This window comes from Balaenoptera ricei, chromosome 4, assembly GCF_028023285.1.
Source record: "Balaenoptera ricei isolate mBalRic1 chromosome 4, mBalRic1.hap2, whole genome shotgun sequence".
Lineage (NCBI taxonomy): Eukaryota > Metazoa > Chordata > Mammalia > Artiodactyla > Balaenopteridae > Balaenoptera > Balaenoptera ricei.
The window spans coordinates 77,447,515-77,461,421 of record NC_082642.1 but is presented as its reverse complement, the minus strand read 5'-3'; the positions used below and the strand labels follow the sequence as shown (position 1 = coordinate 77,461,421).

At 43.5% G+C, this 13,907-nt stretch overlaps 2 protein-coding genes across 2 annotated transcripts in view; one reads left to right on the top strand and one right to left on the bottom strand.

Annotated features, from left to right (window-relative positions):
- MCF2L2 (MCF.2 cell line derived transforming sequence-like 2) overlaps positions 1-13,907 on the top strand; it is a 237,771-nt gene that overhangs the window by 105,117 nt on the left and 118,747 nt on the right. Inside the window, exons 11-12 of the mRNA XM_059920599.1 lie at positions 6,323-6,514; positions 8,891-9,082. Coding sequence (XP_059776582.1) covers positions 6,323-6,514; positions 8,891-9,082 — 384 coding nt within the window. The remainder of the gene's footprint in view (positions 1-6,322; positions 6,515-8,890; positions 9,083-13,907) is intronic.
- B3GNT5 (UDP-GlcNAc:betaGal beta-1,3-N-acetylglucosaminyltransferase 5) overlaps positions 2,811-13,907 on the bottom strand; it is a 61,701-nt gene continuing 50,604 nt past the window's right edge. The window contains exons 4-6 of the transcript XR_009502863.1: positions 6,278-6,441; positions 5,823-5,953; positions 2,811-2,943 (exon numbers count right to left, since the gene is read on the bottom strand). The gene's annotated coding sequence lies outside the window, so the exon portion shown is untranslated. The remainder of the gene's footprint in view (positions 2,944-5,822; positions 5,954-6,277; positions 6,442-13,907) is intronic.

The window sequence follows — 13,907 nt, the reverse complement described above, 5'->3', positions numbered from 1 at the left end:
TATCACCAAGGTAGCTACTGACCTACCAGGAAGGTATATCATGAAGGTAGCTACTGACCTACCAGGAAGGTATATCATGAAAGTAGCTACTGACCTACCAGGAAGGTATATCATGAAGGTAGCTACTGACCTACCAGGAAGGTGTATCACGAAGGTAGCTACTGACCTACCAGGAAGGTACTCATTCATCACCAAGTATTCCTTGTCCTAGATTCTGTGGCTATAGTGGCAAACCAGACAGTCAAGACCCTGCTTTCATGGGGGTTACATTCTACTGGGGAGAGACAGACAAGTGAAAAGTAATCAAATAAATAATGATATCAGAGAGTGACAAGTGGGATGAATAACAGGACATGATAGAAAGTGACTGGGGGGGGTTGCTACTTTAGTAGTTAGGAAAGGCCTCTCAGACCTTTGATCTGAGATCTGTATAGCCATGCAAAGATTTAGGGAATAGCAGTCAAGGCAGAGGAGCTGCAAGTACAAAGGTCTTGAGGTGGGAACGAGGTTGGGGGCCCAAGGAATGTGGCTGGAACATAATGAGACAGGAGAGAACAGGTGGGAGCAACGGTGGTCAGGACTGGATTTTATTCTCAGTGGAACGGGAAGCCATTGGATGGTGCTCTGGGTTGGGTTTTAAATACTGGGGGTGGATCTGCATGACTGCATTCACGTTCTCTCTTCTGCCCACCTCCTTGGACTTGTGATCTTTGGTACATACTTTAAAAATCGCTGACCGGAGGTAGGGGCAAAACCTATGGTCATGGGGCATCTTTCACGGGCAACATTCCTGAACAGCTGGGCTAACCTACAACCCACAGAGCCCAGGCAGATTGGTTTTACCCATCCTGTGCCTTGCTTACCCTGTTTTTTACTTATTTGCTAAAGGATGCAGTAGACCTATTCCTCTGCCTTTGGGTGAACCAAATAAAGCTATCTTATCATAACCGGGACTTTTTAAACATGTCTTCACTCAGGTTTGTAAGCGGCATTGTTTCTTCAAGTGATACGGGCTTGGCTAATCTTTCCATTTGTCCTGTAAAGTGTTAAAGGAAAAAGGTAATGTTTGGGTAGAAGTCACCAAAACCCGCCTGAGGTTTGTCCTTCGCTCAGCACCCAGGGGTCAGCTTCCCTTTCAGCCTAGCCACACACTGATTTCTGGGTTGTTGCCAACTCCCTTACTCTGTGCAGTGGTATCATCCTCACGGGTAACCTCTGAGCCAACTCACTAACCAGAGTTCAGCCTGTTCTTTTACCCTCTTGTGGTTTGAGGGTTTAATCGTCTTTTGAGTACTCATCTCTAATTCTGAGAAACAATGGTTCCAGTACCCCTCTTACTTCTTTAAAAGCAGAATTTGCTATAGGGTTTTGGCTGTGAGGTATGCTGGGACCTTTGCTGATGGGCCAACAAGGAACAGACCAGGACAAAACAGGGAGACTCAATCCTTTTTCAGCCTTGACATCTCCCTCCAAGGCCAGGGGCCAGCAGTTACACTACTGTGTCCAACAAGGCATGGAACCCAGATCATTAACCTCCTAGGGATGTAATCTAGCTGGAGGGGCATGACTTTTTTTTTAATGGAAATTTTCAAACACACAAAAAAGTAGATTGACTAGTACAAGGAACTCCCATGTGTCTGCAGCTCAGTTTCAACCACCATTAACTTTCTGCCTTTCTTGTTTCACCTGGCCCTGTTCCGCATGCATTCCATTCCTATGCCGTTATCTGTGGGTCTGTCCTGGGTTCCCTGATACAGCAGTATCGCCCCTTCTTCACCATTTTCTTCCAGAATAAACATGTCCAGCTTTCATCTGTTATAGCAATAGAGTCCTGGGGGAAAAATAAGCTGTTATTACAATAAAGGTTTCTGAATTACATGTTGCAACTTGACCAGCCTTCTGAAATTTTCAGCATCTGAAAGATGCCAGGCAGGCTTATGATCAGAGTACCTGATTTCAGCCATTTCTTTCTCATTATTTCTTTTTACTTTGGAGGTTTTGTTGCCTGATTATCTTGAGCAGAAGCTATATAGACTGAAAAATAACATGCAGTTTGGAGGTTTTACAGTAAAGTTCTTGGCAGGCAACTGAAGGATTTGATAGTCATTAATAATAATGACTGCATTAATAATAATGTGTTGCCATTATTCTAGCACATGTGGGGAGACCACGTAGGCTGGAAGGTGGCAAGACACAGGCTTTGGAGTTAGAAGGAACTGGATTCAAATCCCGACTCTAACAACTACCAACTGTGTGACCCTAGTCAAGTTTCTTAGCCTTTCTGAACATACCCTCTCATCTGTAAAGTGGGTAATAATTCCTACCTCACAAGAGTTCCTGGGAATATGAAATGAATAGATGATGTATAGTAAGGACTTAGTGAGTGCCTGGAACGTAGTAGGTGGTCAGAGCTTAGAAGCTATTATTATTATCCATTCATTTCAGTAGAGTAATTTTCCAGCCATCCGGTGGTGAATTCTGTATTGTATTTATGGATCTCTTCCCAAAATCCATTTGGACCTGTTATGGACATCTTTCCTCCAACATCTCAAGTGTTTTAAGAACAGTTCTGAAGGGTGAGCTGCTGCGTGCCACAGGGACGCAGCTGTGACTGCCACAGGTAACCTGGGGAGCATCCTGTGGTGAAGTTCCCGAGGCCCAGAAAACTTGTGCTATTCTTAATAAATTAGGCAGCTGGACTTAAAAAAAACAAAAGTCAACAGAGATTTCCTGGCCAAGTTTTCATGTTTCTATATTTGACTAAAGTCAGACAGGTTCAATCAACCAAATGAGGCAGGACAAGCACAGCCATTTTTCTCTGTGTGTGTTGGCCGCAGCCAGATTCTGGAGCCAGACTGCTTGAGTTTGAAGCCTGGCTCTTCTCTTTCCTACCCGGGTCACCTTGGGCCATTGTGTCTCCACTCCTCTTTTGTAAAACAGCACCTATATTAAAGGTTTGTTGTGAAGAGTAAAAGGAATCATTGACGTAAGCATTTGAAACAGTACCTGGCATATAGTAAGCTCTCAGTGAATGTTAGTTGTTTTTGTTAATAACAGAGGTGGTGGGGTAAATTCTGGGCTGCAGAATATTTCCTAGGTTCAACCTTCAGTGACTGAGCAGTTCTAGTAAGAGTGTCTCATTCATTCTTATATTCATTCTGCAAATATTTATTGATCTCCTACCATACCACATACTGCTCTGAGTTCTGAGGACACAGCAGTGAGCAAAAAAGTCAAAAATCACTGCCCAAGGAATTAGCATTCTAACCTCCTTTGAGCGATGGTGACCAAGTGCACCTGGGCCTTTGCTGTTTAGAACAAGTGCGCTGAGTATTTATCCCTGAGTTCTTTTATCCCTGAGTATTTATCTCTGAGTTCTTTTAAATAGCCACTGCTTGACTCATGTCTCTTTATTCCCATATCATTACTCCTTTTTTTGTTTTGCACAACAGTCATTTGTTCTTAAGTACCTAATATGTGCTGTGTACTATTTAAGTTGAATAAGAGCTGGTGCATGCCCACAAGGGTCTGTGGCATAGTGTGGGCAATAGATAACTGACCACAACGCAGTCAAGTTCATGCTCTGATCTAGAAAGGCATAGGGTGTTATGGGAGCACAGAGGAGGGGCATCAAAATAAAATGGTTGAGTCAGAGGAAGTTTCCTGAAGAAGATGAACTCTGAAGGGTGATTTGGAATTAGTTACAGAGTAGTGTGGGTACACGGGGAGGTGGGGGGAGTAGGGGAAAGGTAGGGGAAGAGGTAGGGGGAGCGGTGATGAGGGAAGGATGGGGTTTTCTAGGCAGAGAGAGCAAGTAGAGAAGTAATGGAGGCCTGAAGCTGCCTGAATGGGCTTGGTGAATGATTGACTGGGTAGGGGGCAGGGGTTTTGAAATTGTTGAAATCATACAACACTGTAAATTAAGAGAGGGGCAGGTTGTCATCACCTGGAGTCACCATGATTCCTAGTGTTACTATGAAAAGCTAAACCAGGGCAAATGTGGCACCCTGGATGCTCAACCTGGTCAGCAAGGGTGTGTGTGGGCCTTCTGTCCTGGAGGCCTTTGGGGACGTGGCAGTCATCTGTCTTGACTCAGGTCAGTGTTGTTCACACAATTCCAGCCAAGCAGCTCACTGCGTCCCCTAGTTCATTGGTTCATTTATTCTTTTATCTTATTGACCAAATATTTATGGGATGCCTTCTAAGTGATCTCATGGAGCTTATGTATTGGTGGGCATGGGTGGAAGAGGGAGGAATCATACATTAAAGGAGAGAAAGAAAATACTTTCAGGTAGAAGTAAGTGCTGTTAAAAAATGAAAACAAAGTGAGGGAGAGGGCCTGGGAGGGGGTGAGCTAAGAGCTTAGACCTGGGAGGAGCATCCCAGGGAAGGGTGCTGAGGTAGGAGGTGGTTTGGTTGCCAGCCTTGTTAAAGCCACACCTCTTCCCTGGATTACTGCAGTAGCCCCCTAACTGGTCTCCTTGCTTTCCCTCTTCTCTAGCATTCTTGACACCACAGCTGAAGCGATCCTTTCAAAAATATGAATGAGGTCCTGTCCTCGAAACCCTCCAGTGCATCCCATGTCACAATGAATAAGAGACAAAGTGCCCATAATGGCAGCAAGGCCCTCCCTGGTCAGATCCCCCTCTTTCCTCTCTGATCATGTCTCCTCCTTTCCTCCTTGCTTCCTCTGCTGCAGCCACAATAGCTTCCTCCTGCTACCTGAACACGTCAAACTTGCCCCCATCTCTCAGCCGAGTGCTGCATGGTTGTCCCTCACTTCACATCTTGGCTCCTGTGTCAAGGGTCCCCAAGGCCACACCCAGATTTGAAGATTTGCTAGGAGAGCTCATAGGACTCAGCATATAATTATGCTTATGGTTATGGTTTATTACAGTGAAAGGATACCAAGCAAAATCAGCAAAGGGAAGAGGTGCATGGGACAAAGTCTGGAGGAAACCAGGTGCAGGCTTCCAAGGGTCCTTACCCATTGGAGTCCCACAGGGTTCACTTAGTGCTGCCAACAATGGCTTGCAACAGCATTGTAAAATGTTGTCTGTCGGGGAAGCTCATTAGGGGCTTAGTGCCCAGAGTTTTTGTTGGGGGCTAGTCATGTTGGTGGCCTCTGACTGGCATATACCAGAATTCCGGATGCCCAGAAGAAAGCAGGTCTTCAGCATAAAACATATTGTTTGCACAAACAGTTTAGATACCATGAGCCATTCTGATTAAGGATGATAGGAACCCTCCTGGCTTTCCCAGATGCCAGCCGAGGACCAACCTTGCAAGCAGGCCTTTCTAAGGACAGCAGTTTCAGGCTGCTGTGTTAACTGTTCTGCACAGCGTGGCCAGCACCTTCTCAGTGAGCCCTTCTCTCACTACCCTATTTAAAATAGCAGCTCCTCCACCAGCGCTCCCCGCCCTCCTCTCCCTGTTTGATTTTTCTCCATAGCTCTCACCACTGTCTAAGATACTATATTGTCTACATATTTGTTTATTGCCTGTGTCTCCTACTAAAATGTAAGCTTCGTGAGGGCAGGGATTTTTGCCTGCTTTGTTTACCACCAAACCCCCAGCACCTGGACAGTGCTTGGTACATGGCAGGTCCTCAGTAATACATGATGAATGAATTAAAAACAGGAAAAACTTGGCACATGTGGTTAGAACGAAACAAGCTGTGCAGAAAGAGGGAGGAGATACAGTTGCTAAGCAGACGATATCAGAGCAGACAGGGACCTTGTGGGCTGCAGAAAATGGTTTAGACAAACATATTTCTTAAGTCTCATGATCCCCCCTTAGGGTTGCCCAAACCAGATCTTTACCATTTTCTCAACCTCAGCTTACTCCCCACTCTCCTCAGGGCCACATGTTTGTCCCTTTTCCTTTTCCATTCAGTTGACAAAATAATTCAGTCTCCAATTCTGTGCAGTATAATACTTCATGCTCTTCTGCCCTAGAATTTATCACAGTTGTAATAAGTTAATTATTTGTATAATTTGTTAGTATCTGAGTTCTCCATTGAACTGAAAATTCCTGGTTTGTTAACGCTATATCCTCAGTGCTTAACCCAGAACTCAACAAATATTTGAATGAATGACTTGCTCTTCTTCAGAGTGCAGATGACCCTGGACTAGGCTAGACCTCCTGGGGACCTTGACCCACCCCAGTGCTTTCCCAGGTTCCCCAGCCCCAGTCTCTGAGCCTAAAACCTGATCAACCTCTCCGTAGCCTCCCTCCAAGTTTGGAGCACACAGTGCCAGGCAAATACCAGCCTCACCATGACTCGGCTTCTGATGCTTGGCTGTGGATGTTCACTTTGCAGGAGTCCTTGGAAAAGGCCCAGCTGCTTGCAGTAATTGGGGACCAGCTCATCCAAAGCCACCACTATGCAGTGGACTCCATCAGACCCCAGTGTGCAGAGCTCAGGCACCTCTGTGATGACTTCATCAATGAAAACAAGAAAAAACATGACATTTTAGAAAAGTCCTTGGAGTTGCATAGACAGTTGGACAAGGTGAGCAAAACAAAGCTGTGAACATGATGTCTGCAAAATGTTCTGTGAAACAGTCTTAATCATACTTGCCCTCCCTGCCCCTCACGATTCCTGAGATGAGAGGATAAAGTCCTTCATGTGAAAACAGTGCTCAAGAGGCATTAAAAACTGTGCAGATTCTAAGTCATAGAGGTATTGAAGGTCAAAAATGCCCCAGCCATCCACCACATCCCATTCGAATGAACTATAAAGTCCATGTCCTCTGTGTGGACCCAGACTTAAAGAGTGTGTTTTGGCCTGGTCCTGTGGGGCATTTCATGATTCCCCATCAGGTGTAAAGAGAACCAAGCACTATAGTTGCAAAGTGCGTCTCCTCATGTAAAGGCATCAGATTGTGAATCCTTTTGAAGAAGCCTAAGTAATAACAACCATTATACACTCCTACCATTTACTGAGCACCTACTATGTTCCTACCAGGAGCATAATTATGTCATCTATTTAATCCTCAGGACAACCTATGAGGAGGATATTAACGGCCTCATTTAACAGAGACAGAAATTGATATTCAGCATAGTTAAGTCAATGGGTCACAACATTTAGTACATGAGGTGAGCTTGCTATAATTGCAGATTTCCTGATGTACCACTCTGGAGACTCTGATTTAGTAAGTGTGGGATGATGCCCAGGAATCAGTATTTTCCTCAAGTGCCCAGGTGATTCGGTGCAGGTTAGTTCATGAACAACACTGAAAAACCCTGGGGTAAAAGATTGCCCAAGACCACACATGGGGTAAATAGGGGATCACAGGTTTGAAGTCAGGACTGCCAAATTCCAAACCCCAGGCTCCTTAGACTAGACAGCAACCCTGTATGCAGAGTGCTCACGGGGAGGGGGCACGGCCCCCGTAGCCCTTCAGCAGTGATCTCTGAGGCAAGTGCCAGTCAGCAGGGGCTGTGACTTCCGGAGCCTTCTCTGTCAGCTGTTCCCAGGCAGCAGAGAGCTCACCGCTGTGAGTCAGCATGCTCCATTTCCACAGTTGTTTCTCTCTGATAGCTGGGGACACCCGCCCAGGCTGTTTACATCATCCCACTGCCAAAGGGATTTTAGTGTCAAGGAAATATAGCTGTTCCAGAAGCAAGTGGCTCAGAGGGCCTGCCAGAGATAATAGCCTAAGGCCAATATGTGGACTGCGTGTGTGTGTGTGTGTGTGTGTGTGCGCGCGCGCGCGCGCGTGTGTGTGTGTGTTTGTGTGTCTCGGAGAGCGAGTAGCTGCTGTGACTGCAGAAGACCCCAGCTTAGTGTTTTCTGCAGATATAGGCATGATGTTTAAAGAGAAAGTTTTCACAGTATATATCAAAGCATAATTTCCTATTATTTTGAAAATCCAAAAATATAGGAAGGAGGAGGAAAAAAGTTACTTATGGACACTAATTACATTCCACTCCCCTCCTCATCCCCACACAGTGGGAATCATCCATTTTTAAATATCTTTATGATTTTTTTGTTCTTCTAAAAGTAGTACACATGCAGTGTAGGTAATTTAGGGAAAGTAAAGACAAATTTAATTTGCCTGTAATTTTACCACTTAGAGATAACTACTTTAGAGAGCTCCCTTTTGGTCTTTTTTCTCTGTACAGTTATTTTACATAGCTTTTCAGGTCACAGGGTAAATGGAAATGCAGATGTACTTGCAAGGGCAGCTTTTTTTCATACAAATATTCAGACAGCACAATGGCCCCTGTCTTTCTCTAAGTTTTTTAAAAATTGAATTGTTAGAATTCATTACTTATCTGCTTTCATTCCAGCATTCTGGAAAGTTTAAGTACTGATGTTCTGAGCTAAAAGCTTTGCATTCTTAGATGCTTCCCTTGGTAAGACAAACGCTAATAAATGCAAATGTGGACAGAGGACAGTGGTGTTCTTGTTAAAAGAGACATTCCCTCTCCCAGGAAGGCATGTAGGGGCCAGGTCTAAAGCCTCCTTATTTACTCTGTGCTCTTGTAACCAATTAGGATGCAAGAAATTGGCCTAGAAGGTAAACCCAAAAAGCCACTGGTTGCATTTCTCTATGGTTAGACCAAACGCAGAAATACTCAACTCTCTCCTCTTAGAGATGTGGCAATTACTGTCAGTGGAGAAAAGAAGAATGCTTATATGATTTATTTTTTGACTAAGTGACTTCCTTGAAAAGTATGCAGATGTAAAATTGATTTGGGCTTGCCCACCTCATGGTTATATTTATAGTGGTTGGACCTCTAAACCTGATGCTGTGCCATGACAATTCCTTGTTGTCTCAGAATCCTTGTAGACCCCATATGAGCTTGGACCTCCTGAGGACTGTGGTGGCTGAGTTGTGGGCGGGCTAACTGCATGGGGCACTGTGTTTCTTTCTAAAAGGTCAGCCAGTGGTGTGAAGAAGGAATCTACCTCTTGGCTTCCCAAGCTGTAGACAAGTGCCAGTCCCGAGAGGGGGTTGACATTGCCTTGACTGACATTGAGACGTTCCTGGGCACAGTGAAGGAGTACCAGTTGCCCAGCCCCAACGAGTTTTACAACCAGTATGAGCTGATGCTCACTCTTGATGTAAAGGTAACGTTTCTGAGTTATTTTGATCCTGTGGTTGGGAAAGGGATGTGGGGGGACTTTGCCTGTTGCCCAAGAAAATCTATGTAGGATGTACTGAGCAGATTAACTGGCTCTTGAGCCCTCAGGTGGCCTCTTAGACTCCTGGTCTGTGCTTCCTGGCAAACTGACCCTTCATGGCCTGATTCAAATATCACTTTCACTCATTCATTTCTCTGCAAATATTTATAAGCATCTCTGATGTATTAGGCACTGTGCTGAATGCAGAGGACACAATTATGAGCAGAAATAGATGTGGTTCCATCCTTCATGGAACTTACAGTTTATGTATGTCATACGGTTTATGTATGACATTAATAAATATCAAACACAAAACACAAAAATATGTTGCAAGCTGAGACAAGTGCTCTGAAGGATGGATTCAGGGTTCTATGGGGTATGTGACAGAGGAACTTGACCTGGACTGGGGGTCAGGGAAGTTCCCTGGGAAGAGTCACTTGAGCCAAGGCCCAAAAAATGAGTAGAGAAGATGGGGAGGCTTTCCAGACAGAAGGATCAGAGTGTGCAAGGCTGCAGGGCTGAAGGGAGCCTGGCACAAGTGCAGAACCCAAAATTCAGAATGGCTAGAGTACAGAGAACAAGGGAAGAGTCTTTGGGGTGAGATTAGAGAGGTGTAGATGAAGTGTGGCTTCGTTGGCCATATGAAGGAGTTTGGTCTTTATTCTGAGAGCCACTGAAGGATTTAAGCAGGGGAATAACTTGATCAGATTTGTATTTTGAGTGGAGCACTGTTCTCTGAAGCCAGCAGAGTTATAGATAGTACACCTTCCTCTTAGATCCACATCACCTTGTATGTACTTCTGCAGAAGGGGCTTTTTCACCTCTTTTGAGTCATGGACCCTTTTGCGAATCTGATTCACATATTTTCAGGGTTCCGCACACTCAAAATGATTGAATGGAGTTTGATGTAGGCACTGTTTACAAAGATATGGGCAGAATTTTGGAAACCCAATATGGATGGTGAAGCACCCTGGGCTATAAAGAAACAGGGAGCAGTTACCCCCCCTAAGCCTGAAAGACAAAGGGGAACCCAAGAAGCACTACAGCTGTGACTGTAAGAGAGGTAGCCAGTAAGATTTGTGGCCTTGGGCAGAGGAATGCAGCCACTGGTGGAGAAATATATACCCCTATTTTTCTCTCTCCCTCTCAGATTTCCTGGTGGTACATCTCAGTAGCCAAATCCAACTAAAAGCCCATGGGCATCTAGTGAGCCCATCTGATGGAGTCTGTAGAGGTCAGCTTCCTGGGACACAGAACAGTATAGAGAAGATATAGTGGGGGAGCAGACAGGGAATACCCAGCATATATAACTTTTTATGATTAATTTTAGGGGACACCCTGAAGTCCATCCATGGATCCAGGCTAAGAGACTTTGCTCCAAAATGATACATAGCAAACTGTATTCTAGTTTTTTATTTTTAATGTCTGTCTTGTCTGTTACACTGGGAGCTGCAGTGAGGCAAGAGCCTCACCCATCTCTGTGTCCCTGTGCCTAGTCTGTGCCTGGTGTCCAGTCCATGTTTGCTGAACAAGTGGCAGGTGGCAGAGTGGGCCAATTACAGTGGGGGCAGCTTGGTGTGGGATTGTGTCTCAGTGATGTTCTTTCCCTGACTCTTCCCAGTGAGTTTTGGTGGTAAGATGTGATCTTGAGGTGGTACTGGGGGTGGTTAGGCAGGTCTACCTTCCCCTAACATAGGGACCCTTCTACTTCCCTGCAGAGAGGACAAAGAGAAGGCCCATCTAGTGTGTGTGCTATATTGTAGACCCAGGATTGGTAGCCTCATATCATATTTCTAAAGCAGAACAGTCTCACTCAGCTCCATGCCCATTAGCTCCTCAAACAAGTGTATCAGGTCAACCAGGGAGACTTGTGGCCACAGCTGCCATTTTGGCCAACATCAGCAAACTTCCTGACCACACCACCCACCATGAAATAAATAAAACTTAATAAACCACCTCTGGGAAATAGGCAGAAACATGGAGGAAGGAGAAGACCAGAAGAAATATTTATTTTAAAAATCCAAAATGGACCAAAAAAATCCCCCAAACCCATCTTTTCTTCTTTTGGTTTGGAGTAAAATTCTAGATTATAATATTTAAATGTCCTGTTGTGTCAGAGTTTTGTCCACTGAGGAGTAATGACTTGGTTGTCAAAACTGGTACTCTATACATATAAAAATAATCCTAGTTATATGCATATACACACATTGGTATAGACACATGTATCTCCTTGGGCAGTTGATGCCAGGCATAGAAACAATGAGACCCCTACTATCAATGGGCACACCCACCACCGAGATCTTGGTTTCTTATACCATTCTCCAATAGAAGAGAACAGGGCTCCTTGGAGAAATGTCTGTATCTAGGACTGCGAAAGGAAATATACAAAATGATCCTAGAGAGGGAGATCAAGATGGCAGAGTAGGAGGATGCAGAGCTTACCTCCCCCAACAAACACATCAAAAATACATCTGCAAGTGGAGCAATTCTCACTGGAAACAAACGAGACTGGCATAAAGACACTTACACAACCAAAGCTGTAAGAGAAATCCACATGGAATCAGGTAGAAAGGGAAGGAAGAAAAGCAATCAGGTTGGGACCACACCCCTGGGAGGGGACACAGAAGAGGAGGGGGGTTACACAGGTTCAGAGATGCTCCCTGAGGAGTGAGCAGTTTGAACTACATATTGGGTGCCCCAGCCCCAGGGTCTGACACTGGGAGGACAAGTCCCTTTAGCTGGTTTAAAAACCAGTGGGATCAAACAACACATAAAAAAGATTATACACCACAAATGAAATTGGATTCATCCCAGGGTCACAAGTATGGTTCAACATATGCAAAATTGATCAATGTGATACACCACATCAACAAAAGAAAAGACAAAAGCCACATGATCATCTCAATAGATGCAGAAAAAGCATTTGATAAAATTCTACATCCATTCATGAGAAAAACTCTTACCAAAGTGGGTATAGAGGGAACATATCTCAACATAATAAAAGCTATTTATGACAAACCGACAGCCAACATAATACTTAATGGTGAAAAGCTGAAACGCTTCCCACTAAAATCTGAAATAAGACAAGGATGCCTGCTCTCACCACTTCTATTCAACATAGTATTGGAAGTTCTAGCCACAGCAGTCAGACAAGAGAAATAAATAAAAGGTATCCAAGTTGGAAGAGAAGACGTAAAATTGTCATTATATGCAGATTACATGATAATATATATAGAAAACTCTGAAGACGCCACACAAAAACTGCTAGAACTGATAAGTGAATTCAGCAAGGTAGCAGCATACAAGATTAACATACAGAAATCTGTTGCATTCTATACACTAAAAAAGGGAAAGTAAAGAACAATCCCTTTTAAAATTGCATCAAAAAAAAAAAAAAACCACTCAGGAATAAACCTGACCAAAGAGGTGGAAAGACTTATGTGCTGAGAACTATAAAGCATTAATAAAGGAAATTGAAGATGATTAAAAGAAATGGAAAGATATCCCATGCTGTTGGATTGGAAGAATTAATACTGTTTAAATGGCCATACTACCCAAAGTAATCTATAGATTTAATGTGATCCCTATCAAATTACCATGACTTTTTTCACAGAACTACAACAAATAATCCTAAAATTTATATGGAACTATAAAAGACCCAGAATTGCCAAAGCAATCCTGAATAAAAAGAACAAAGCAGGAGGCATAACCCTGTAGACTTCAGACAATACTGCAAAGCTACAGTAATCAAAACAGCATGGTATTTGCACAAAAACAGATGTATGGATCAATGAAACAGAATAGAGAGCCCAGAAATAAACCCACACACCTATGGTCAATTAATCTTTGACATAGGAGGCAAGAATATACAATGTAGAAAAGACAGTCTCTTCGGTCAGTGGTGTTGGGAAAGATGGACTGATGCATGTAAGTCAATGAAGTTAGAACACTCCCTCACACCATACACAAAAATAAGCTCAAAGTGGCTTAAAGACTTAAATATAAGACATGACACCATAAAACTCCTAGAAGAAAGCATAGGCAAAACATTCTCTGACATAAATTGCAGCAATGTTTTCTTAGGTCAGTCTCCCAAGACAATAGAAATAAAAGCAAAAATAAACAGATGGGAACTAATCAAACTTACAAGCTTTTGTACAGCAAAGGAAACCATAAATAAAACGAAAAGACAGCCTACAGACTAGGAGAAGATATTTGCAAACAATGTGACTGACAAGGGCTTAATTTCCAAGATATACAAACAGCTCATACAATGCAATACCAAAAAGCAAATGACCCGATTGAAAAATGGGCAGAAGACCTAAATAGACATTTCTCCAAAGAAGACATACAGATGGCCAATAGGCACATGAAAAGATGCTCAGCCTTGCTAATTATCAGAGAAATGCAAATCAAAACTACAATGAGATACCACCTCACACCAGTCAGAGTAGGCATCATTAAAAAGTCTACAAATAACAAATGCTGGAGAGGATGTGGAGAAAAGGGAACCCTCCTACACTGTTGGTGGGAATGTATATTCATGCATGCATTATGGAAAACAGTATGGAGGTTCCTCAAAAAACTAAAAACAGAGTTGTCATACGATCCAGCAATCCCACTCCTGGGCATATATCCAGACAAAACTCTAATTTAGAAAGATACATGCACCCCAGTGTTCATTACAGCACTATTTACAATAGCCAAGACATGAAAGCAACCTAAATGTCCATCGACAGATAAATGGATAAAGAAGATGTGGTATATATAT